The 27,233-nt window shown below is 43.3% G+C and overlaps 1 protein-coding gene across 1 annotated transcript; it reads left to right on the top strand.

Annotated features, from left to right (window-relative positions):
* The first annotated feature begins 233 nt into the window (after positions 1-233).
* On the top strand, positions 234-26,822 carry LY86 (lymphocyte antigen 86). Its single transcript, XM_063323965.1, has 5 exons — positions 234-560; positions 14,536-14,622; positions 16,878-17,006; positions 24,091-24,143; positions 26,074-26,822. The coding sequence occupies exons 1-5, from the start codon at positions 440-442 to the stop codon at positions 26,167-26,169; spliced, it is 486 nt and encodes a 161-aa protein (XP_063180035.1). The 5' UTR covers positions 234-439; the 3' UTR covers positions 26,170-26,822.
* The last annotated feature ends 411 nt before the right edge of the window (positions 26,823-27,233 follow it).

Here is a 27,233-nt window from a genome sequence, read left to right as displayed (position 1 = left end):
GATTAAGATGGGGCGATTTGGATTGCAATGTTTTGCAGCCAGAAGGGCTAAATATGCCTGTCTGAAGTCTTAACCCAAATGCTTCGACTTCAAGGGAAGAAACGGGCAGCGAGAGGAAAACTAAACAGTTCGCTGCATTGTTCCAGCCGGCACCGAGGCAGGGCTACACCGTGCAGTGAGTAGGTGCGATTAGCTCATTTGTCATTAGTTTAAACTGAAGCAGAAAGCAGAAGTCTAAGCACACGGAAATAGCACCCTCCAATTCTGATTAGCCTCTTGTTTATACCACGCTGTGGTAAGCTAAGGCTGCATTGGCTCACTTAACCCTTCTGCAGGCACGAAGGGTCTCCTGTCTCCCTTGGAGAAAGGCAAGAACACCTCCCTCCACAGAGGGTTAGCAAGAGACAGAGAAGTAATCCCGCAAACTACCACCACCACAATGAAGATATCAAACGTTCTTGTTCTCATCTTAGTCCTGCTTTACATGGATGCCAGCACAGAATGGCCCACGCACACGGTCTGCAAAGAGGACAACTTGGAAATACATTACAAAAGCTGTGGTGAGATTTTTAAAATTTCCATTTTCCTTTTAGCTGGGCGACAAAGTTGTTCTTATGCAGTGAGAGAGGCTTATAATGGCCTTATATTGTATATAATGTAACCCTAGATATAGGGTTACAATCCCAAGCCAGCACTGGATTTTGCAGCTAGAATATTTTTAGTCTTTCAAATATAGCTAGTTTGGTTGACACACACACGAATCGAACTGTATTTAGATAGAAGATAATAAAGAGGAAATAATGTAATCTAATTCAGAATAATGAACAACTGTCAAAAATAGAGTTCATCATGAAAGAGATTACTAGGATTTTTATCTTGAGGTTAGGTTAAAAAAGAGGAATACCCGAGATCTTTATCTTTTTTACCCCTGGGATGACACAGACTCTTCAATACGCTGATCTGCCGTTCTCCTAATGTGCGGCAAGGCTGTGGTGAAATGCTTTCTGTCCTCCCACTTGGAGTGACAAGGGACCCAGCGTGACAGTGGGAAGGATTCGTGCTCTCTGCTATTGCCACCGTGCTTAGCAAGACTTCAGCAGCAGCACTTAACAGAGGCATTTCACAGGGACCGTAGGGTTTGTTTTTTCTTTAAATCTGTAGAGGAGGAGAGGAGCAAGTGGCATTGGAATGACTGAAAATGAATTCACTGAATGGTGCCTGCTTTCCACGTCTTGCTTTGCTGGCCTTGTGCCTCTCCTATTGTGCTGATCCGCTTTACAACTGGGACAAAGGGAATTAGATTCACAGACGCCTCATTCATTTTCCGCACGTGATGTGAAAAGCGATTCACAGCAAATGAGCACCCTAGAGTTTGTTTTTCCAATTCATCCTGATACAAAGGGTTTCCCGGGGGGCTTTTCCTTCCCTGTAGCTTTCATGCTGTTTTGCACACCCATTAAAATAAAGCCAGAAAGGGACAAGAGACGTAAATATTTGTAATGCTATTCTTTACTGGCCTGCTCCTAGGAGACTAAAGCCAGGCTTCACATACTATAAATGGCTATACTGCATTCGGAAAATATTTAATTAGATATCGAATACTAAAACAAAGGTAACACCAAAGCTTGTAAGAATTCATTGTATAAGTTAATTCTGTTCCCTCAACAGGTCTCAAATAGCATGAGATGCCTCATCACAGAGGCATAGGCTACAGTTTGAGTCAATTCAAATGATGATGAAATTTATCTGCTGTGCACATGTCAGTCAGGTATTGCCTCTTACTATGTACACCACTGGCCTAGCTAAAAAAAAAAAAATGCATTTTTTTTGAGCTTGTGTGTCACTTATTTTGTTTTGCCACACACAAAAAGGTAAGAGGTACATTCATTCAGGAGAAATTCACAGCTTGAGAAGCACAAGCCAGAGATCAGACAGGTCAGGTCCCACCACTGAGAGTAGTTTTCTGTTCTCCCAGACACAGTTATGGGAGATGAGAAGATTACACAGATGTGGAAACACTGCAAGAATTAAATCAGATTCCTTGTTTGAAGCCCAGTTCCTTGCTCCCTCACAGCTCTGGCAGATTCAGTTGTGGCAACACTCACAGCTGCAGCCACAATGTTCTGCCCTGCCTTTTTCCAGAGGCTACTACACCTGTAGCATCAAACCAGGTTGCACCAGCTGCATCTCTGCTGACCCAGCTCATAGTCTGGTAGCTCACATAAAGCAGAAAAACATAAGGTGTTTGGGGCCGAATCCAAAAATCTACAGGTGGGGAGGATAAATCTGAATACACTAGTCTGCGTTCCCTCCAGAGAAGGCACTGCTCCTACTGAGCTCACCGTGGCAAGCTGACAACCGTGCCAAAGGTGCTGATCGTCTTTTCAGAAGAGGGGAAGCTTTCTTCCCACTTCATTTCACTGTAAACCACAAGTAGATGGGCAGTTCTTTAGCTGTGTCCCGCCAACTGTTCTCACCTGGGAGGGAACAGACATGCTAGTGCCTAGGTTTGACAAGAGCCTTTCCCAACAAACCTTCTTGTGACAACTTTGTAATGTCAGCAAGCACGGAGTCAATGCTAAGCAACTGCCCATACTCTTTAGTTATTTCAGGGGAAGACTGCCCCACATTTTCCTCTAGTCTGAGAGATCCCCGTGGTACCTCTTGCTCCACTGAAGATGCCAGAGGATGACACATTTTAGGGGATAAAGTGGCCACAGTGAGGTATCTAGAGTGAAATCTGGAGTGCAGGATTCCTTGTTGGCTTCAAGAAGGTCAGGACTTCACCTCTACTGTTGTTACTATAAACTCTAGGATGTTATTGTTGAATCAGGGTTAAATCAAGTAAAATTTAAGGAAGCTGAGAGAATTTTAGAGAGGAACTTCACAATTTTATTTCTGGAACTGAATGCCCTCTGTCAACAGATTAATAGAGTTCAGTCTGAACGTTTAAAAAGGAGCTAAGCGTTCATTTTTACGTTGCAGTTTATCAGATCCTCTCCTATAATGCAGTAAAAATTTGACTAAAGCCAAAAATATAAGCTAATATAACCATGAAAAATGCAGCGGAGAAGCTTAGGTGGATAAGTGAAGACAGACAAGGTGTAGCAATCTTCTGTACCCAGGAGCAAGTCCCAATTTCCTGTTGCAGACACTTACCCTAGCTGCATCCTATATCTATTATGGGTAAGAAACAGGCACGCAATGAAGCCCCCAGCCTCACTCCATGTTCTGGATCCTATAGAAAGGATCCCCATCCCCACTCAACCACATCAGACTAAACATTCAGTAACCAGGACCCCAAGGCATGCATCAAAAGAAAGGACTAGGACAAGACCCTAGTGATCAATATAATGCACTTGGGGAAAAAAAAAAGTCATCTAAAAGAAATCAGACAAAAATTTTCAGCAGCAAGTCCATGGTGAGAAACTCAGGCTGAGAGACGGGTGGTCTAAAAGTAAAGCAAATAGACAGTATGCTGCCTCCTCTATATAACCACAGGAGACATAACACCGAGACAGTCTATAAATAGAAAGACATTTCCCATCAGTGCCACTCTTCCTCCCAGGAACAAGTGACAAAAACTAAGGAAGATCTCAAGTGACCACAAATCACTTTAGAAACCTGGGCAGGGATCCCGAGATAAAAGCAGCACAGGTTAACCTCTCCGACTGAGAAAAGAGAACCCTAATTGGCAAGTCTATGCAGAGACATGAAAAGAACCTGCTACACAAACGGCTGATTCCTATCCCTTTTAATTTCACAGTGATTTTTACAGTAATAACACTTTTGATCTTTCCAGCTACATTTTAAAAGGCAATTGTCTGGGAAGGGAAAGGCAGGAAGGCAACAGTAGCAAAGTGCCCCAAGCAGATTCCAGTGTCAGGTATCCACCTGAAAGCACAATAGAGTTGGAAACTACAAAATATAACTCCTCAACACATCTACCACCACCTGTTTCTAGACCATTCACGTAAGCCTAATTGTCTTAATTACCTATGAAAACATTCTTACAATGTAGTGTTCAAATGGGGCCCTCTTCATAGGGTAAAGCAGGTGATTGCTGCTGCAGACAAATGAAAAAATATTTCCCAACTACTTTTACAGCTCTTTCTTGAAATATTAGTTGAGCCTACATCAACAAATCAGTGGTTCAGAATGCCCGTGTTACCCAGACCAGTGTGCTCAGTGATTAATAAAGCTCTATGTTTAGATTAGGACCTGGGAGATTTCTGAGCTGCCTGGTGCTTGAAACTGTAGATTTCTTGACAGTGCAGAAAAGGTTACAGATAAGGCATGTTTTTAGAAAGGGTCTGGAGAGCATCAACCTTTTTTTTTTTTATTTTTTTTATTTTCTGTGCATGGGAGTAAATAACAGGGAGTTCCGGGAAGATCTTCAGGAGAGTCAAATAATGGCATCTGAAGATGAACTCTTGAAAAATATTCCCTAGACCTTATAAAACACTGTTCAGACCACATGGGTTTTTGGGTTTTTTTGTGTTTTTTTTTTTTTGGTTTTTTTTTGGTGTTTTTTTTTTAAACTATCACAGACAAACACATTTCCCAGTTCATGCCTGACTTCCTTTCCTTTTTCTTCTTTTTTTCCCCACTTGAAGCAAGGTTAGTGGCCATCAGCTGAAGTTTCAGGAGAAGGAGCAATCAATCAGTATTCATTTCAACCTCCAGAACCTAAATATGAAACCGGTTGCACCCTCTACAAGTTTCACATCTGCATATCTACAGATTTAAAAATAATAAAACATCTTAAGGGATAGTGGTAACAATTTGCTTTAATTAATGTCTTCTGCTAGGCAAAGAAGCAGGGCCCTCTGGTCATCTAGAGAATTATTTTTACATGCCAATGCCTCCTCCTAAACAGAGTAAAGTCAAACTGAACTTAGGTTCACTGAGCTCCATGACAGCTTGCACAGCTCTATGTCACACTTCAAGCAGGGTCATTTCTATAAAGCTTTTCCTGCCCTACATTGGTACAGTAGGAGAGAGCAGCACTGCCCGCTTCAGTATGAGCTTGCACTGGATTGCATTTACAGATAGAGAAACTCTCATTTGTATGGCTTTTCTTTAAATTTGTGGGTTCAGATTTGTATCTCTGTTAAAGGGGCTCCTTGAAGTCAACAGGGTTATTCTAGTTATTCAGAGTTATGCTCTGGTCAGGTAGTGCAGTATAAACATTCTCCTGTCAAACTCTGCTTTGAGAGAACTTTTCAGTACTTAAAAGAAAAAAAAAAAGAAAAAGTAAAGACAGAGAAACTAGTTAGATTACAGTTTTCTGATGGTTTGTGTGTCCATGCTGAACAGTTTCAGTCTTACTATGGTCCTCCTTACACACCCAGTCCATCATAATCTTCCTCCTGCATATTAGGAGATCAAATATACTATTTCTCATTTTCCTTTTTAAAAAATAGATCTGTAACATCCATCTTTGCTCAATCAGCAATACCAACTTGTAAACAATCATCATCGCAGCACTAATTTTACACCACATCACCTTCCGTTTTCTCTGTTAACCAATGTTACTAGTCCTTTTTCCTCCCTGGCCACACACTCATAATCCAATAGCTTCAGCTGGCAAAGAAAAGCCTGCAAAAAATTCTCACCTCATGCATCTTCAGGGCAAACGTTCTTCTAGACACTTGGTAAAAGAAGGTTCTTTTTCCATTATTCTTTGGGTTTTTGGCAGACAGATTGAGCCAGATGCTTCTCTTGGACTTAATTATTTATTTCCCTCAAGCAGTCTCCAGCAATTGCTTCTGCTTCTAAATTATTTAAAGCCACACGACACCAACTCCCCTCTGATCTTTTGTTGCATAGATGGCTAATGGGCAAACAGTCAAAGAACTTAAGAATTTCACTTGGAACATTCTTTTTGTTCATTTGCTTTGTCCAAGCCATCTTAGTGTCATAGCCTTGCTGCTATACTCATCTGGTATAGCTTACTTATTCCAGGGGGAAGGCCAGATGTTGACATGCATATTTCTGGCACCAGCTCCTAACAAACTGAAGCTATCATCAGAATCAAGTCAGCACAGATATGACTGCACATGCAGATCTTCTTTTAAAATTTTGGTCCCTCCATGAATTATTAAAACTACCTCATCTATTTCATTCTCCGCTTCATTAGAGAGGATTAGAATTTTCTTTTCCTAGGTGACCTCTTAAGGTGGTTCTGATTTCATTTTACCTCTTCTTTCAGAGAGGGAAGAGTATTTAGTAAGTTTTAAAATGTAAATGCTAAGGAGGAGCAGGAGACAATTTCATACCTCCAAGGTACTCTGGCAAAGACATTAGGTTCAGCATCTAGACTTTGAACCATTTAGCAAAATCAATATTAATGTTTTCACTGAGACTAGTAGCGGAGAAAATTAACCTCAGCTGAACTTTTCCCACCACACTTTAAATTTTCCCATCTAATTTAGTTCTCAGAGGTTTCCTCACAGTGCCCATTTCTTCACCAAATCAATGAAGGTCCTGCATCATGGACTGCAGAAGAGGGTTGTTTATATATGAGAGCCCCTCCTGCTTATCTGTGGCTGCTAAATCTAAACTAGTAGACACGTTCTCCACCTATTGACTTTTGCCATGTCTTTCGTTGTTGCAGCCGCTGAGTCACTAAGGTATCTCGAGCAGAAGGGGTAACAGCACACAAGGCAAGACATAGGAAAACATATTCTCCGCTTTGGAAACAAATAGGACAGACATACCTAGAAAACTGTTTATCGCATTACAGTCAATAAGTACCGTGGGCAAGGCAGAACTGTCATTCGCTGCTGCATGCTGAATTTGAGTCTTTATGAAGGGAGCAGGCTAATATACTAAACAGGTGAGTCACAGCTATATTAACAGTTTGATAAAAATTTGAGATTAGCTCCTGTATTACATAAAGTAGAAATTATCAAAAGACACATTCACTGCATAAAGTCAGGAGCAAGAGCAAACCGCAGTTGCTCGTAAGTGCTCCAGTGTAAGCATATGAAGCATCGCTAGACTTTCTTTACATTGCCACATCATCTCATCTCGAGCTGTCATCAAGGCCTCAAAATAGCTCCGGGCCCTACAATGCTTACAGTTTACCAAAGAAAGAAGAGGCAGGAGATCAGGTTCTTGCAGCAATTTAACATCAGTCCGCAAAAATAACCAGAATAATCTAAGAAAAATTAACACACCTCAGAAAAATGCAAAAAGGACTTAAGCATCATTGTGTATTGGTGTCACTGCACCAGCTTCAAGGAAGCTTATAGCAACCTAAAACTAGGGAAGAACAGTGGCCAGAGACGAGGTGTCCAAATGCCCCATCCAGAATGAACCACCACGTACTGAATGCAAAACCTTTGATCTGTACCAGATGCTGCTTTTAGACTCGGGAGAGCTTCCAGTTGCCAAAAGCTAGCAGCTTGAAAGCTACCACAAATTAATTCAATGCACCAGTTTCCTCTTCACCTGAAGATGGATGGTTCCTGTCAAATGATCCAGCAGTGATCAGGCAGGCAGGAACCCAGCTAGTTTCCTCAGCAGAGGGAGCATGCCATTCCAATTATAGCTTACTGCCACATTCCTGCAGCGGATTTCAACCCATCCTGGGAAAATGGGAACATTTAGCCCATTTATATGCCGCTGATTACTGTTCTGTATAACCAGCGGTAAACCCTGCTATCCCAGAGCATGGCATGTGTCTAGCAGCAGGGCAGTTTATAGTAATGTTTGGTTCTATTTCTGACACAAGTCCACAAAGTCTGTTGTGAATCTTCAGTCATACTGGCAAGCACTGATGTCCAGAGATCTCTGTCTCAAGTAGAGCAGTAAAAAGAATGATATAAAAAAAAAAAAACCCAACACACACGAAGAGACAGACCCAATTAGGAAATACAGGCAGTTACTGTATGCATCTTACTCATGCAGTGCGTGGTGTTTTCTCACCAACAGAACAGAAGAACAAAGACTTTCTCTCTCTAATACATTCCCTGCTGGGCCCAAATTAATGCAGTATTTTCTTGTTACACTGCTGTAGCTGAAGCCTGCCTCCCTTTTTCTCTCAAGGTAACTAGGACAATCAGGATTATCAAATACAGATCTGTATGTGCCATCTCTCAAAGCTGGCATCTTTCAGTTTTGTCTTCTCAAACAGGCTTAGACAAAGCTTTGTCATATCACACAAAGCACAGAAACCCCCCTTTCCAAATACCACTGCTGGCAAAAGCAAGGAAAGTCTCCATGAACTTTCAGGCACTGGACCTCCCCTCAAGGCCCAGCAAACAGCTCCAAGAAGCCTGCGGTCAAGAAAGGTAGTTCAGGCAGGAAAAGGCAGGGAGGCTCAGGTCAAGTCTTTGGCAAGGCTGCTTTATGCATGTTGGTGACACCCTCGTCCCCAAACACAGCCCTCCAGCTGCAGAGAGCCCCTGACACCTGCTGGCTTCCACACAGCTTCTCACCCAGGCCACCAGCAGCTCCATGGCCGCAGGCGGCAGCTGTGTGATCTCAGCCTGGTACCAGGCAAATCTCTTCCTCTCTTCTCCATCTGCCACACTTTAACCCCTTGGCTCACGGGCTGAGCCCTCCTTCCATCCCACATCCGTGCCTCACAGCCCAAACACTGCTACTATTGCAGCCAGTGTCCCAGCAACACATTTGGAGAAGCTACTGGCCTTCTGAGTTACTGTTTCTGAATATTTGCAAATTTGGATGTCAGTTATACTCAATGAGTTTTATTTGAAACAGAGAAAAAAGCCTTCGTCTTTTATTTAAGCTAATTTTATAAGACACTGGAATCACCTTGTTCCAAAACTATCTCCAAACATTGGCCAGTAATGCCCATACCTTAATCTAACCAAGTAGTATATAATTGCTCTTTGCATTACCAGTGTTCAGCATTCTTGAGTGAAAAGTAGAAATTATTTAAATATTGCATAACCACATTTTTTTTTTAAGCCGTGTTTTAAGTTTCTCTTGGCAGTGTTCTGGGGTTTTTTTAGTTTGTAGTTTATACTGAGACCAAATCTTCAGGCTTCCCTCTACAGCCACATAAGTTTTATCAGAAAGGAAGCAGAGTTATTCACTCCATTAGGCATCTTCAAGAGCTTCAGGTTTACGCAAACCTCAGAGACCACAGGTTGCTATCGCTGTTTGCGAAGGGGAATTCCCACAGTCTGTATCCCCCAGGACATTAAGGAAACATGAACTGTAAACTTCCCTATTCCTTCACCTCCATGTTGCCTAAGCAACCCAGAAAGGTACGGAGGATAAAACGCATCATGACTTCTGCAAAGGAGGCCAGAGTGCCTCTCAGAGCTAGGCAGAAGCCCAGAGGTGGTCACATCTAAGGTGAGCTTTTTGGGATGAAGCATCCTCACGACAAACTAGACACAGCCAACATGAGTCTCACAATTTATTCTGCTCCCCTCTGAACAGAGGGTCGATCTGCTCCTCCCAGCCATGTCTGGATGTGGCAGTGACATATAGCGAAGGCAGGTCCAAAGGGAAGTTCATTAAACTGAAGGTGCTCAAGGAAATCTAGATGCGCAACTGGAGAGCTGCTAGTTCACCTGATGCTCCTTCCTCAGTACCTTATAAGTAGATTCCAGTGTCAAATATAACCTTGAGCATTCAGGTTAATTTATTTAAATAGACATTAAAGGGAAAATGTTGAGTGAATACATAAAGTCTGAGATCCCAAACAGTTCCTCATTCTTTCCCTCTCCTTTCATCACCTTGAATGTTGTAAGGACTAATGATTTAATTTTATTAAGAGCTTTGAAGGTGAGGAGTGTTGGGTAATTACTAAATATGTTTCTTCCTTGTGCTAATTTCCAGCTCCTCTGGCACTAGTCTGTCCTTGTATGACCCTAGCCAAGTGCAGCTATGTCATTCCATTCAATTCTGTGGCTTATGTGCTCCTAAAAGCGTTATTTTGAAACACCCAAAGTTTACCAATGTAGAGAGTCTTCTCACCACTGCAAGACTTACAGATGTGGACTCTCACAAGCAAAGCTTGCCTGCTTGCTGCTCCTATTCACTCATGCCACTAATTTTTATGCTTCTATGGAAACAATATGATTTTTAGACCGGATTCAGGTAGGAGTAAAGCCAGTAGAGGATAGTTAACAAGATGGGGCCGGGGGGGGGGGCACAGGCAAGGGGAGAGAGAAGAATAAAAGACAGAGGCTGTTGCACACCAGCCCAGCAAAATTCTCGTAACAGGTGCATCCCATCTGGCCATGCAGTTTCTGTAATGCCCAGTTGGTCACGTAGCAGCTCAAGCTTTGAGGGACATAGCCATAGTGGGTTAACACATTATCATTGCCAGCTGTCTGCTTCATCTTCCTGATGAAGATCACCTCCCAGAGCACAGGAGGCTGTGGGGTGTAAGGACAGCCCCAGCTCACAGCCCTGTGGCTTGGTGCAAGCCCATGTTCAGCAGGCACATGAGCTGGTGGTCCCACAACTACAGTAACCGAGGTATGAGAGTGTGTTCCCGTCTATTACTGGGGTAATTCTATTCTATTCTAATAATCTCCATCAAAGGTACAACGCTTGCAGCCAGAAGGGTCACATAGAAACACCGCTGTAAATATGGCTGGGCTAATTCACCTACGAACCTTCTTCTGACAAGAACAAGAGCAGGACAAGAAACTCTAGGAAGAAGAGTTCAATAACTTATCTGAGCTTCTAGGCTGTACTATGCATGTCTGTGCAGTCTTCTAGAAAAACCCAGCCAAAGCCATTGCTGTGAGCACCTTGCTATAGTAAGCCAGGCTGAAATCTTGCACTATGGTGCCACTACAGGTCATATGCAAGGAAAACCACATGCCAAGCCAACAGAGCAACAAACCTCCACTCGGCCAGGTTGGATAAGGTTGAAATGGAAGGTGGGATGCATGGGCTCAGCTGGCACTATGCCACGTAAGGGGTGATCTGTGGCAAGATGCCAGGTACACCCCAAATTTACCTCTCAAAGTAGGATTGTACTGCAGAAGCCAGTCTTCAGCAAGAGCTGTGGATTCACCGCTAGATACAGTTGAGAGAGCTCAGCATTAGCCACGGCATCAAGTTCAAATAACAAGCCTAAGAGATCTTACAGCGCATTGATTGTTTACAAAAGCCAAAGACTTGCCTCTTTCTCAGAGCTGCTGCCTGAAATATTCAGAACTGTCTAGAGAGAAACGTCAGTCAAAATCCTGCTCCCAGGCACCTTCACGCTAGGTCTAACTATGTTGCAGCCCAAGCCCTTCTCACTAGACAGACACACACAAAAAATGCCCTTTTTCTCCCCCAATAAGCAGATTTTAACTTCTAAAACTCAACATGTTTGCAAAATTTCCAGCAACATTCTAAGTGTTGGTAATATATCAAGGCTGAACTGGAAAAGCAAAACTCTGCAACCAGTTGAAGAGTTTCTAGCTTTAATTATGGAAGAGGGAGCAGATTGAAGGGAGTGGGTGGAGGGAAGTCTGGGAACATACAGTACTGTGCACTATGAAATGTTGCAGGGAAGTAGAAGTCTGAAGGGCAGCCCCACGTATTTTAGAGATTTAACGGTAAATGTTATTGCTCTGCACATGTGAAAGACATAACATGTATATTTTTTTTTCAGTCTAACCAGCTCACTTCAGATTGAGCCAAACAAGGGAGAATAAGTATTAAACCTCCATAAGAGACACACAGTGACTCACAGTTGTGCATCTGAGATGAAACAAAAATGGCAATTGCCTCGAGTTGCCTTTGCCACACGAGGGACTCCTCAATGTTTGAAGATAGAGGGGTATGGCACACTACCTTAGTTCATAGTGCACAGCTGAATCTACAGACATCTTCACTTATCAAACGGCTAAAAAAGACTGGTTTTCTTTAGTTTCCTTTTAGCAGCAACCTTTCTGCCTACATGTTTTGGAATCCAGACTCCCTGGCACCATAGCTTAAGCAACACAGCCATCCTTTCAATTGATTCCAGCAGGAGGCCCCCACGAACACCACAATATCTAAGATGTCAGATTGCAAAGTCATAGCCTGAATTTCCACAGGGAGATGGTCAGAAAATTAATTGGGGTTTCGTTTGCCAGTGGAAAAGTTTGCATGTCTCACTAACAGAGTAACAACACAAAAGCCAAGCACTCTAATTCACAAATTTTGCTGGAATCACATGTGAGTGCTTCCATGCTCTCTTCATCTCTGGGGACCAGACAATATTTCTCTGGATAGACCAGAGTCCTATTGCTGCATCACTAGTGGCGCAGCAGGAGACACCCATGGCTACAATGCACCATGAAATATGCTATCTGGCAAAAGAGCTCAACCCACAGAAAAATAAAAAAGAAAAAAAAAAAACAAAACAGGCATGAGACATCCAAACTAAAACAAGCCTGAGGTTAGGTTCATTGTAAGAAGCCCATGCTTTCCAGGGAAGCTTGGTTTCATGAACATCCCCTTTCCATCCAGACAGTTATTGATGAGAAATTTTGACCTAAAAATTCAACTTCTAGCCCTAATACCATGATTTATTATGTTGACTAAAGCAAAGCCTAGCCTCTTTGAAAGGAGAAGAGCATCATACGTGTTGCAGTGCCATTTTTAACCATAGCTCCCTCTGGAAATTACAGAGCCGACAATTTTAGTCATTTGACAACCAGCACTGTTTGTAGGCATCAGTGCCCAAGTTGCTCTGAATCTGAGCAGCTGCTTCCTGAACCTTATCATTGCACCGCACACCAAACAGAAACGAGAGGGGCTCTTGCAGGAGTCCAGAGGAAAGAGGAAACCAAGCCCTGAGAGGCGGCAGAGCCCAGAGGGGAAGCAGGCATAACGGTCCCAGAGAAAAGAGAAGTTTGACACATTTTCCGGCTGGAGCAGGAAACTGCTCTCCTACCGGATTGCAACAGCTTCTGAAGCTGCAATAACAAAGTGAGAACTGACAGGAATATGGAAAGGGAGGAAAGACAGCCCTCTGACTCCTGTCACACTCAAGCTGATAAACAACTCCAGGTACTAACTTTTTGTCCCAAGCAGATCATGCAACTGCAGAGGCTGTTTTAGTGGTGTGGAAGACAAAATCCAGCAAGGGACACAAAGCTGTGGGAAATACTAGTGACTTATCTCCCTCCTTTAAACAGTTGTTTTAATTTACCAGAACTCAGGAGCTCCTTTTGGACCACGCTGACAATCCATGTGCTTGCAGACCCTGTCTTAGTTACAGACCCCAGCTTCTCCCAGCACTTTCACTCATTTCATGCTCCCCCTAAGTAATTGCGCTTTGGTCACTCAGGCTTGCTCCCTGCCAGCTGCTACAGCTGTGGGGCAATGCTACAAAAATAGGGTCAGACTATGAAGATGCTAGCTCAGCCTCACAGAGGACACTTATGACTCCAGTTTCACCACAGCATCAAAGGAAAATTCTCCCAATCCACTATTTTCAATTCAGCGAGAAGATTACCTCAAGCAACAATAACTGAGAAACAGAATTCAGTTCCCATGTCTGTATTTTGTCACCACCAGCTCTCTAAACTGGAGAGCCTACGGCTGCTTCTGCACATACTGCAGTTGCTTCTGTTGTTTCCACAGAGGAGGAAGGTGGATGCGCAGGCTGGCTGGAAAGCCACCATGAGGGACAAACCTATGCCTAAAGCAAGTCTTGAGGCTCAAGGTGATATGCTTCCAAACTGGCCAAATCTTTCACCTCCAGCCACAGCTCTGGAAAACACTTGCACGTGCTGTTGCTTGTGGCAGCTGAGCTGTCAGTTGTTGCTGCCGGCTGTCACCAGAGTGACACATTGGCAAGCCTTCAGGCACAGCACAGAGTCTCATGAAGGCTAGCAAGAAAGAAGGTGGAAGTAATTATGTTTGTACAAGAGTTTTGGAGCTTGATGCAGAGAAAGTGGTACTGTAGGAACTGGTAAGAGCCACAGTCATGTTAGTCATCAGCTGTAGGGCTCCCTTTGACCTCAGCTCTGCTACAGTCTCCCAGAAAGGGAGAAACATGGAATATTTCCTGGGTTAGAAACATATGATGGTGGACCCAGCATGAAATATTGCAGGATCTCAGTTACGGAATTTTGTTTTCATTTTTGGACTTTTCGTCCCGCTTCAGGATTCAGGTTCCCAATCAGCCTTGCCAAGCCATCTTGCAATACAAATGAATTAAAAACGTCATCCTAACCAATCAGTGCTGAGGAAGGAATGGCAAGGCGCAGAGCCTGGGAAGAGCAGCTATGCTAAGACTTCACTGTTGAAAGAGTATTGACTATCCACCACCATGGGGAACTTGCTTTCCCTGAACTTGGCTCATTTTCCCAACACAGTAGGTTTTAGCCACATATGGGCATCATCTGAATGTGTTTCATACTGAAGTGTCAGAATGGACAGAAAAAGTAACTATTAATCCAAAGGTACAGGAGCTTTGAGCACATCTTGGAGAAATTTTAAGGAGTACGGAATCTGGTTTTTATAACACTTCTATATTTTATTATTCTCTTTATGCAGTGTCTCATTAAAACTACAACTTGTTACCCACTGCCTTCTATCTCCAAACAGATCCCCAGCAAGATTTTGCTTTCAGCATTGACCATTGTGCTGATGTCACAACCCACACCTTTAACATCAGAGCTGCGATGGTCCTAAGTAAGTGAATTGCTATTTTCTCACACCGTAACAGGTAATTCATGTGCAAGTGCTGGTATTAAGTAGTAAGCAAGGGTGACAATCTACTATAAAAGATGAATGGGCTTTGTTTCTGAGAAGTTTCAAAACCTACACGGGGCTACAGAAATGTCAGTTCTGTCATCAGCTCAGCCTCAGACTATGCAGGTTGTATCAGCCCTCAGCCCCCATTCCTTTCCTATCCTTCTTTTGCACATACAGATAGCCAAGGTGAGGGCTGCTCTAGAGCCTGCCTTCACAGCCAAGTCTTCTGGGGCAAGTCTTGTTGAATGAGACAGCTACAGCACCCGCACTCTTGTGTCAGCACCAGCAGTGCTTAGCAAATTGCCAAGGCTGACCCTTGCAGGTAGGAAACTGAAGGGACTCCCACAGACCAAGGCGGGGGACACCTCTTTGCCCCTCCTGGGCATGCAAGAGAAGCATGCTAGGGAAATTCTGGGGAAGTGCTAGCTTGAGGCAACAGCCATGCCATCAGCTCACCACCCGTGCTAGCTGAAATTCACAGAATCACAGAATCTTCATAGCTGGAAAAGGATCCTTAATATCATCGAGTCCAACCAAACAACCTACAATCTCTGCCACTAGAGCATGCCCTGAAGTGCAACATCTAGACATTTCTTAAACACCTCTAGGGATGGTGACTCAACCACCTCCCTGGGCAGGCTGTTCCAGTGCCTGACCACTCTTTCAGTAAAGTCATTCTTCCTAATATCTAATCTAGACCTCCCCTGCCGCAACTTCAGACCATTTCCTCTGGTCCTGTCATTATCTACTTGGGAGAAGAGGCCAACACCCACCTCTCTCCAACCTCCTTTCAGGTAGTTGTAGAGGGCAATGAGGTCTCCCCTCAGTCTCCTCTTCTCCAAGCCAAACATGCCCAGCTCCCTCAGCCTCTCCTCATATGACCTGGTCTCCAGACCCCTCACCAGCCTGGTAGCTCTCCTCTGGGCACGATCCAGCACTTCAGTGTCCCTCTTGTACAGAGGGGCCCAGAACTGAACACAGTACTCGAGGTGAGGCCTCACCAGTGCCGAGTACAGAGGCACCATCACTTCCCTGCTCCTGCTGGCCACACTATTCCTGATACAAGCCAGAATGCTGTTGGCCTTCTTGGCCACCTGGGCACACTGCTGGCTCATGTTAAGCTGGCCGTCCACCAGCACCCCCAGGTCCTTTTCTGCTGGGCAGCTTTCCAGCCACTCTTCCCCAAGCCTGTAGCGTTGCTTGGGGTTGTTGTGACCAAAATGCAGGACCCGGCACTTGGCCTTATTAAACCTCATACAGTTGGCCTTGGCCCATCGATCCAGCCTGCCCAGGTCCCTCTGTAGAGCTTATTATACCCTTCAGCACTTGACTGATCATCAATACAAGGTTAAAAGCAGGACTACATTTGAGCTAATGGGCTGGGTGCACAAGTTAATATTAGCCATGGCTTGCTTTGTGATCCTTGCACAGGAAAGCCACCTTCTTGCAACCCTGTTAGCCCCAAGCTCACCTAGAACCTCTGCTACCAGAGCATAGATATGAGTGCGCTGCTGTATGCCCCGGTGCTGAAAATAAGTTTGTGAGCCAAGTGTCTCTTAACACTTGGGAATGCTTCCTTGCATCCAAAAGTTCTCCCTCTTGTGAGACATGCTGCCCTTTTGCCTGGGGAGCATCAGTTTTCAGGTGGCTGTAAAGTTAAACGAGCCTGCAAAATCACATTACCTTTCCACCAACAGGGAGTACAGGACCTCCCTCTAAATCTGGTAGCCTCACTGGCTGTATGGCAGTGGCAAGCAAGCCATGCACAAGCAGGCAACCTCCCAGCGCTGCCAAGCTGCTATGCTGGCCCTTGGCACAGGTTTGGCTCAGGCCAGCTACCATTTTCCCAGGCAGCAGGTGCAGGCCACAGGCTGCTCCCAGGGACCCACTGGATATGGTCTCTATGCTAGACACAGTAGGGAAGAAAGAGTTTAAGTGTATGGACACAAGATTTACTATGCCAGTTGACTTGAGTTAGAGAATGGTCATGGACATAGTTTATTTACCAATAAAGATATATGCTAGAGACTTGTTCCTGAAACGTGGATTTCTATGCATCAGGAGTTCTCAATGAAGAAAAAACATTCAATGGCCTTAGCAGCAGGGGAAAAAGTGAAATCTTTTAAAAAATAAAGTAATAAATCTGTTTACCCTTGCACTTTCTCTGAGGTCTCCTTCTGTTCTGTGTGTAGGACACAACATCAAGGAACTATACCTCAAGGTTGACCTGATCATAAATGGGAAGACCGTCTTAACCTACTCAGAGACGCTTTGCGAGCCGGGTCATTCTAAGCTTGTTTTCTGCGGAAAGAAGAAAGGAGGTAATTTAGGTAGCACTCTATGAGTGTTTGATGGCTACTGAATACTCCAAGCAGGATGCACCCGCTGTGCTGTTGAACGCACCAATACATCGTAATGTTCTGTTTACTTCAACAGCATGTTAATGGATGACAGAAACACAGTAGGACAGAGACATTTTAATTTCAGAGCCTGCTTTTTCCCCTAACCTGTTTGCTTGCTTTGCTTTTAATCACAGAATATTGCACACACATGGGATTTCAAGTCCATAAAAAATAACTGTGGTAATGTGACCCCATGCAACAGCAGAGAGGTTCATAAACCCTATTTATAGCCACATGGTTGTCATGTGAGCAAGAAGTATGACAAAAATAAAGGCCAGTTCTGTAAAAGAAATGGCTGAGCAAACAAACAGGCCGTTCAGAACATGTTCTTCACTGTTAAGCAAGTAACACTTCCTGTCCTTAAAAGCAGTTCCTACCTCACTTTAAGAGGAATTAAAGAAGGATATTGGGACCAAGGTACTATTTGATACCATCTATGGTTTGCATCTTGTTTCTGCTCAACGCATGCCTGTGTAGCATGTCAGATGACTTCAGTTCATGTCAGTCAAACTGCCAACTGGTGCAAACTTGCACTAGTCGGTTTACAGTGGCGTTAGTTGTCCCCAGAAAGCAGGCATCTTTGGTCCCAGGTGAGCCTGGGCACCTCAAGGTCCCTTCTGCCACAACACAGGCCAGGTAGTGCAAAGCTAGCCATGGCATGTATCTGGAAGAGCTACGGTCATGCCTCTGGACTGTAATACCCATGTATCTTAAATGGTTATTTTAAAGTCCCTCTTACATCATGATCGTCTCTTTAGGCTGATTTTAAAATAAGCAGGTAGAGCTGCAGGGAAGTTTCAGAGTTGTCAGAGCACCCCAGTTAGTTTCAGAAGCTCTGCTTTCCTTCCATTCACTTGCATCTCCATCCTGATAACGCTGCAATAATTCATGTGCAAGGGCTATGAGTTTAAAGACCATGCACAGCAAGCACTACTGCTAAGACAGGTCCTGGAAAATTACTAAGACATTTCACACAGCATGGAAATATCACAAAGAGTAATAGAGAAATGCTGCATGAGCAACCAATTATGTAAATCCTGTAAGCCACAGAAACAAAAAAATTAAATTCAGAGGTTTCTTCAATTGTGTATTGAATTACAAGGGGGTGGGGGAGGAACCACCCACAGACCTACTGAAAAACTATCTTATTCCGATGAAGTACTAAATAACATCCTTTAGAGAATACATTAAGGAGAAGCAGAGCCAGTCCTGAGCTGAGCACAAACTGCTATTCACACATAAAGCTACAAAGCCAAAACCTCCTGGGGTTTACAAGTCCCTTAATCTTAAACTGACAGGTGATTGTTTCTACTAATTGAAATACATTATGATATAAAACCATAGTTGTTTGTTTAAATAATACTATATATCTTCATTTAGAAGCATCCCTAAGTTAGTGCAAGGACCTCTACCACACACTTTTTAATACACACACTCTCGTTCAGTAGCAGTTTTTATTTAGCAATTAAGTCACAGTGGGATAGAAGCAAGCTTTCTCAGACTAAGGTTCAAACTGAAAATATGGTATTTCTTAATTAGTTGACATTTGATTCTAACCCTTGTTTTAAGGCACAGAATTGAGCTGAAGACCAATTTGAGGCAGTTTGGCACAGCCATAGCTTACTGTATTAGCACAGCTTTAATTCTGACCGAATACCTATGCGGAAAGGACAACATTGTGAATGGCCAAGTACACACCCTAGCAAAGATGCAGAGGAGCAGGTAGCCCTTTCAATGGGAGCTTTTCATGCAGAGACTCTTTTCCCCTGTTGTACAGGCAATATTTCCAACAACTGGCCAGACCTGACCCAAGTTTAAATACAGTTCCACACAGAATTTGCTTACCTTCCACGAGGATGCCAAAAATTGCCTGTTTCTCCTCCTCCCAAAATGAGACAGAATGTAGTTCTGCTACAGGCTTTGTTGGTCCACTCACTCATGTGGATAAACAGAGCAGAAGTTACAAGGAAAAGAGAATTATAGAAGTTGGATGTAGCTAAGTCGTGGGTGTTTGGGGTTATTTTATTTTTCTTTGCTCTCCTGTAACACTACAGTTTTGCCATGTCTGTAAATATTTTAGGAGACTTAATATAGCTGCAGGTTTCATGTTCATCATAATCATATAGTATTTACTATTTATGTCAAGCAAACGTCGCATCTGGCACTGCTCACTGGGACTCCTAAATAGAATTCCAAGATGTTTTTCTTTGAGCTATACGCCTGTTGTGAAGTTGTTAGCTCAAAGGTTACAAGGAAATGGGCCATTGTCCATTTAAGAACAATAACAACAAAATTGCTAAATTCTTTGTGGCATAACATGAACTCAGCTCTTCCTCTTTTTTTGATAGAAAGTGCTGGTTATTCTCCATTTCCTCAAAGAAAAAAAAAAAGCACCAAGAAAAGTTACATAAGAGATTGCCCAATGCAATCACTAAAATCAGAGAAGACAACCTACCAGGGTAATACTTAGCAATGTGCCAACCACAACTTGCAGGCTTAAACAAAGTTTACTGACAAAAGACAGTTGCATCCTCTGCAAGTTTTCTTTCAGGCCCAACTGATAAAGGCACCATCAGAGCACTTGCGTGATTCCTTGTGCACGCTCCCAAACCATAGAGGAAAACCCTGCCTTACTTCAGACCTCCATTCTTTACATTATTGCCTCTCTCGGCAGGTGTTACAGTGAGCAAGTTTCTAAAATAGTATTTGTGACTAAAAGTAGAGAACATAACATGAATTACAGAACTGGGTATCACACTGAGATTTTAGGTACACGTTTCTGAGAAAGCAGCTACACCACAAAGCTAGGTCTTTGGGCTGATATACAATGTCACCTCGCTTAGCCCCTTCATCTCGCTTTTTCCTCCCCACTAAAGAAAGTGTAGGTTTCTCAACTAGCTATGTATTTATGTACATTTTTCTGACTCAACTGTACATCTATAGCTGGCAGTTATTTGGATCATCCCTGCATCCCTGAAACTCACGGAAGTTGTTTGTCAGTTGCACGGATGCAAGATCGTGTCCTAGAAGAACTCCAACACGGAGCATTTCAGTTCTAAAAAGATTTAAAACAGAAAAAGGAAGAGGTGGGTGCAGATGTACAGGGCCTTTATATAGTATAGGAGTGTGAGAATGCTTAAAGATTTTCAGTGCAAGGAAGATTTGAGAAAGATGAGTGAGAATTTCATTATAGGTGTTTTGTCAGGAATGAGAGGCATCTTCACGATAAATGATAACTAGTAACTTAAAGTAATCCTCCGGAAGTTCTTACACATTGGAAAGCTCTGCTTCAGGCTGGAAGCTACTCGAGGCCTGCTTGTCAGCAGGGGAAAGGACTAAGTTACTTTTGGTAGAAACAACAGGGGAAAGCTGCTACAACAAATACAATGATGTTACCTTGAATCAGTGGTACATTAGAAATGTTTTCCAGGGTGCTCTACAGAAGTCACCTTCAGTTAAGTTTTTAAGGAAATGGGCTGAAAACAGAAGGTGGACTGAAAGCCCATCACTGGTGATGGCATGCTTGACATATACTGTAACTTACCAGCAGACAAATAAAAACATAGGGGAATTTTTAACTGGAAAAATACGCTCATGATTTATGCTGTTCCCAATGTTCATACATTTTTTGCAACTACATCTGGGCTTGCTCTAAAAAGACCACAGAATTCTTTCAATGAGCTAGGCTCAGTGTTTGTGACAGTTACACTTACTGCAGCAGATGTGTTCATCCTCTTTCAACGGAGGAATGTAAAAATGTATGAATATATGGAGAAAAATGTATGGGTATATGGAGAATGCTGTGATAAACTACAGCTCTTAAAGCCTTGGAGGATGCTTACACTTCTGGAATTACAGCAGATCCTCATGTGAGAGGAACATTGAATGGGCTTTGAAAAGCCTGATATAGCCAGCATAGGCACAGAAGAGGTTGCCATGGTCCAAAGTGAATACATACGGTAAAATTCAGCAGATCTACGTATCCACATTATTTCCTGGCAGGTCTCAACTAGCTGAAAATGAAAGCTGCCCTTGCTTTCCTATCAGGACATACTTTCAAAGCGGCATAGTCCTTCCATTCCCCCCCATCACTGAAGCAAGGAAGGTCACAAGAGTTTTGTAGAGGCCTGGTTACAGAACCACAGGATGGTTGAGATTGGAAAGGACCTCTGAAGGTCAGTTAGTCCAACTCCCACCTAGTCAAGCAGGGACACCTATAGCTGGTTGCCCAGGACCATGTCCAGGCATGGTTTTTGAATATATCTAAGGATAGAGACTCCACCACCTCTCTGAGTAACCTCTGCCAGTGCTCAGTCACCTTCACAGAAAAAAAAAAAAGTCTTTCCTGATGTTCAGGAGAAACCTCCTGTATTTCAGTTTGTGTCCACTGCCTCTTGTCCTGTCACCAGGCACCACTGGAAAAAGTCTGGCTCCCTGTTCTTTACACCCTCCTTTCAGGTATTTGTGACTATTGATGAGCTCTCACCCAATCTTTCTGTTCTCTAGGGTAAACAGTCCCAGCTCCCCCAGCCTCTCCATCATTGGTGAAATGTTTCAGTCCCTTAATCATATCACTTGCCCTTCACTGGACTCTCTCCTGTAGCTCCATATAATCAATAATTGTGAACCACTGCAAGACCCCTAATTAGAAAAAGCTAAATAAGGGCAGTGTTGAAGCATAGAGCAGTAAATGTGGACCTCAAACTAGACACACAGCACCTAGCTCCATGGTTGGAGGCTCCCTAAAAGATAGCACAGCCCATAAGAGTGGCTCCATTGATTACCAAGCAAAGGCATAGCTACCACACATCAGAGCAATCATGCAAAACTTCTCAGAGAGGGCTGAGACAGAACCCTAACACTGCATTCATCTAGCTCCAATGTAATCATTGCTTTGTCACAGCAAAGCGTGTGTGGGGGGGAATAACTTCTACCTACACTGAAGGATAGATTAGCATTGCCATCATTTCAGAAGCAAATTTATGGCCTGATGACTCCCACTTCATTTTAAAATATAGGCTTTGCAGAGCTTGAATGCTGCATATGTATATTTAGATTCTGTGTGGCTTTCCAACAGCCTAGGTGAGACCCTCATGAGCCACATGATCCAAGAGGAGTTTCCACGTCCCTGTGGAGAAGGACTTCAGGGATGGGTGATTGTTCACAACCCAGTTTCCTCTCCACTCTGCTCTGCTGCCATGCAAGATTTGCTAGGCTCAGAGATGACAGAAGGAGAGACAGTCAAACAAGGCTCTCTACTGAACAAAAGGACACACAAACCACAAGCCACGCCATTGCATGGTCCACACCATCCTGAGGGGGCAGCTCACAATATGGCTTAGCACACATCAACACACACATCTCAAGTCCCAAGGGAGTCACTCACCACCTAAGCCATGCAGCCTGCAGTGCCTTTAACTCCCATTTAGACTCTAGTGAAGTTGTGAACTGAGAAGTGGGCTGTACTGTATTTTTAAAGTTCTTGAGTCACCACTCTCTGCAGCAGAGATGTGTCAGACTTCAGAGCTCTTGCTTCATGCACAGAAGCAGGCAGTGATGGTGACTGCTCTTTGAAAAGGAAAAGACTTCTTGGTCTCCAGATGAAGTAATCAGGGACGCAGAGGGGAATAAGTAGAGCATGAGAGCAGCATAGTTGGTTGTGACAAGCCAAAACATACTTATTCTATTCTCTGTCTTGGTATTAGGTTTTTTTCAGGGCAACACTGAGAAGCTCTGCATCTTCTCCACCTCCCAGGATCATCAGGGCATTATGTTTAACAAACTCTTTATTAATGCAAAGGTTTTGAAAATTGGTGGTGTCTCAGGTTTCTTCTACTCTTTTCCTAGTTTCCCTTATAGTCATGATTCTTTCATATAAGCTTGTTACAAGGCATTGACTAACATTTCACAGAATGTCTGGGGAAGACTTTCTGTGGACTCTTTTCCAAGTCAGATACCTACTGCATGGTGAGATGGACCATACGACATAAACGTGTTACAAACCTTTTGCCCAACCTTTCACAATAAACAGTTTAAAACAGCACAGGGAGACTGGGCTAAAACAACTCTTTAGAAGTGACAAGCATCAAGATACCAGCACAGACTCATATAAATATGATGAAACACTTACTCCTCTGTCACTGTCAAAGTAAAGAATATTTCATGACACCTACAAAAGAGAATCTTTAAACAGTTCTTAGACTTTTCCACAACTTGTGGAGGGCAAGTTGTGCAAGAAATTCTGAAATACCAAAACATCCACAAGTTTTATTTTCAGTCAAGTCTGCACAGTTTGGCCCAGTAAGCTATAAAAAAGTAGGAGGAACTGCAGAACAGCTTGCTAATTCTGTCCATTAATGCCAAAGTTGCCCTTTCTTCAGCAGCAAAAAGTAAGCATGCCTTGCAATTAGGGAGATCAGAACTGGAAGGTGGAACTCCTCAGCTCTATTCCAGTCACCAATACAACTTGTGACGGCTTCAGCACATCGTGAACTTCTTGGTGAATGCTCCCTCAGTGGCGAGAGAGACACGCTCTTATTACCTTAAGGTCATGTTCAGCAAGCAGTCAGAAGTACTCAACTCAGGTTGGTTTTTCCTCAGAGTCACCAAAACAGTACAGCTCAACTATTGCAGGTGTTTAATAAATCATGCTAAAGGGCTTGTGTCTGGCAATCCCCCTTCCATTTCCCCATTTGCAGGATGCACGCTGACATAGAACACCCCGCTGGTTGTGCAAAGCAACGCTCCCACACCTCCACTCTGACAGGGACTGCAGGTCCACCTTGAGCCCCGTCTCTGCCCTGCTTTCCCCATAAGGCAGTACACATCCTGACATTTCTCTCAGGAGGGCTGTTGCACAACTGTGTATGGAGCACTTTGCAGTTCCATAACACTTGTCACTGAAGCACTTTGAAGTGTTATTACAAAAAAGCATCTACGAGCGGCTGCTTGTTTCCTTCGTGTGCTGCATGTCTAACCACCCGTCACCATTTTTCCTTTTCAGAACACCTCTACTATGAGGGACCAGTCACACTGGGAATCAAAGAAATCCCACAGGTAAGTTGGCCACAGTTGTGCTCCCAAGCAGAAGGGCTTTCTGGATGAGGTATGGTCAGCAGACTACCAGCAATCACATCAGCATATTCCAAGCTTTCCTCAGCTGGTACACTGGATGTGACAGTGTTTACATGTCTAATACTTTTCAATATGAAATTAAGTCTTTCCTTAAAGCATTAGAAAGCCACTATTATCTAGAGATAGACAGGTTTTCTTAGGATAGCAGATAGGTTTTCACACAGGGAGCTAGGCCCCCTTATGCAGGCTGTTATCCCACCCTTACCAGCCTGCTTCCCTAAAGGCTATGCCTAGAGATGCTGTGTTGAGCGACACCTTTTGTTCTCTCGCACTGGAGTGCCCAAGCTCATATCAGTGAGCATCCTGCTCCAGAAGCAGCTTTACTAACATACTGAGGACACTTCTGTAGCAAAGGATCTAGACAAACTGAATAATAGGTCTTTAGACCAAGAGGAAGGCCCAGGAACATCCGCACAGACCAGTAAAACTCCAGTTCTGGGCAAATTAGCTGAATTTGGACTCAGAAATTCTAAGACTGTTCACAATCCTCTTAAGAGTTTTTACCCGTGAGCAAAACAATTATTGTGGAGGAGGGGAAAAAAAAAATCTAATCACCAACAAGCAATGGAAACAAGTTATTATAAACGCCCTTCTATGAATGAAACTATAAGCTTTTGGAGAATTAATATGCTTGTGAGAAAGGGAATAGGAAGCTTTCTTTGTTAATTAATCAATCAGGCAAATAACTCCTTATTGCTGGCATGGAAGGATGGCATTATTCCATGCAGCAATCATCATCATCTCATTACAAAGAACAGACTCATCTGAGCAGCCTGAAGGACATTTGCGCAGTCTGCACAGCAATTACAACAAGGCTGTATTCTCATGAGTATGTTGCCATTGGGCCTCTCTATATTTGGATGTTACACTTAACTTGAACCTCTCTGTGAGGACACAGGCCAGTTATTGCTGTAGAAATCCCATGGTAAAAAACACAAATGCCAAGAAGCCTGACTCATTCTAGCTGCGCCTCCTTCTATTCCACTACCATTAGAGTTATGAGCAGGGCAGGATCTTTCTATGGTTCAAGGCCAGGAGGCCACTGCTGCCAAGCTCTCCTACCCTAGGTTTTGCTCCCCGCCACACTCCAGAAAAACCCAGAAGTAAATACCACAGTGCCACCAACCTAGAGTGAATGATATCTAGTGCACCTCTTCCTCCAAATCTGTTAAATGAGCCTTGTCACCTCCCCTGCCCAGTGCTTCTCCCTCCAAGTGTCTGGAGAGAACAGTTTTCACCAATAGAAAGGAGCCATGGTTTCTTTAAGGTTGAGATTTTTTGCACTGCAACGATACAAGTTCTCCCCAAAGCCTGAATTATTAGTAGTTTTAACTACACAATTTGAAATTAAACTACCCCTTGTTTTACTATATAGGTATTCATCACAGATTGAGTCACACACATCCCTCAAGGTGCTCTCTTAGAGTTTTCATCAATAACAATGTACACACTGAACAACAAGATCCAAGGAAGACAAGTGCCAGACAACCGAGCACCTCTTCCCCTTCCAGTTACTAAACAGCACAGGCCATGCTGTGCTTGCTCATAAGAAACATGAGAAGTTATATATATTTGAAAGGAATTTTTATCCACCAAAACATTTTGTTCCCCTTGCACTGTTTTAATTTTGAACTTGTGCTGTCAGCATTGATATCCCTGATGAGAGTGTTTTGGCAGAAGATACAGGCAAGTCCTTTACCAGTTCTGAATCGCATTTGGACAGGAAAGGTTTTGCAGGAACTTGATGGGAAAAGCGTTTTTCTATTTCTAGGAGGAGGACTCTCTCATAGAAACAGAAGCAGTTATACGCTACTGACGGGCTAATCTCTTGCTTTGTGTTTGTCTCATACAGGGAGATTACACTATTGCAGCAAGGTTGACTAATGAAGACCACGTCACTGTTGCTTGTGCTGATTTTACCGTGAAAAATTATTTAGAATATTATTAGCAACAAAACAGTTTCATGAAAGCTACATACTACCAAAGCTATTCAAGCCAAGTGAGCTGCTTGCATGCTACAATGATTCTGAAGGAAATAATCCCCACATGGTGGTTCTGATGCTATTCCTCTTTATAATCCACTATTTTCAAGAAGTCACTAGACCCTCTAGTGGTAATTTTATCTCTAAATGCACACTGTAGCCCACTTTTTACTTCTAATATATACAGCTGCAAGTAGAAAGCATCTGATACCAACGTTCTCATTTTAGGATGAAAATAGCATGAGGCAGAACAGGCGAGAGCCTAAACATTTCTTTGCAGTAAATTATGGAGGTATCCACTTCTAACACAGCCTAAAGATGACTTTCATATGTATCATATATTATGCAGTTACAGCACTCAAAATTTTCAGTCTTCCCTGGGGCTTATCTGGAGCCTCCACTAGCATAGATTTTGTTATAACCACAGAACTAAGACCAAATAGAATGAACGTGCCTTTTTTTAGTGATCCATGCCCTGTCACTGGATTCAGATCACTCAGGTCTTCTGGAGTCTACCTGGAATTTACTGTTCCTTAATGTCTTTGAAGTGATATGTGAATCGTTCTGTAACTAAGCTATAGGCTCTTCTTGCTTCTCAATAAATTCATAATGAAAGGATTTTTGATTTTTTTTTCCTTCTCATTTTTCCTCACAATTCTAGCATCTTTCCAAAGCTTAAAGTGAGGGGGAAAGGGAGGGGAAAGAAGACTAAGGGAAGCAAGTTAAATGAGCACTTTTTTTTAATATGAAATATCAGTCATGTTGACACACATTTTATGTTAGCAGAGGACAAACTGTTCCTTGCTTTGAGCACAAAGCCCCAGGAGAAGTAAACACAAATTACACTTCCAGGTGCGGCACATCCCCAAACCCTCTCATTCCAGGAGCCTTTGCACCTGGCATAGCTGATGGGTGGGTAGATAAGCAAGCGTAGGGCAGCACATGGGATTAGGATGTTGGGTTGGAGAGTGTGGAGACCTGTTTGGGGGATTGGAAGTGTGGGGAAAAAGGCCGAGTTCTGATTTGGAAA

The sequence above is a fragment of the Chroicocephalus ridibundus genome, chromosome 2 (genome assembly GCF_963924245.1).
Source record: "Chroicocephalus ridibundus chromosome 2, bChrRid1.1, whole genome shotgun sequence".
NCBI classification, from domain to species: domain Eukaryota; kingdom Metazoa; phylum Chordata; class Aves; order Charadriiformes; family Laridae; genus Chroicocephalus; species Chroicocephalus ridibundus.
Note: the sequence above shows the minus strand (reverse complement) of the source record. Positions and strands in the feature narration are given on the sequence as shown.

What these genes read in the sequence shown, in the direction of transcription:
- LY86 (XM_063323965.1), top strand. Translation starts at nt 440, where the DNA reads ATGAAGATATCAAACGTTCTTGTTCTCATCTTAGTCCTGCTTTACATG. An exon ending in CAGAGCTGCGATGGTCCTAA is followed by an intron (nt 14,623 to 16,877) that starts GTAAGTGAATTG and finishes TTCTGTGTGTAG; the next exon opens with GACACAACATCAAGGAACTA. An exon ending in GAATCAAAGAAATCCCACAG is followed by an intron (nt 24,144 to 26,073) that starts GTAAGTTGGCCA and finishes TGTCTCATACAG; the next exon opens with GGAGATTACACTATTGCAGC.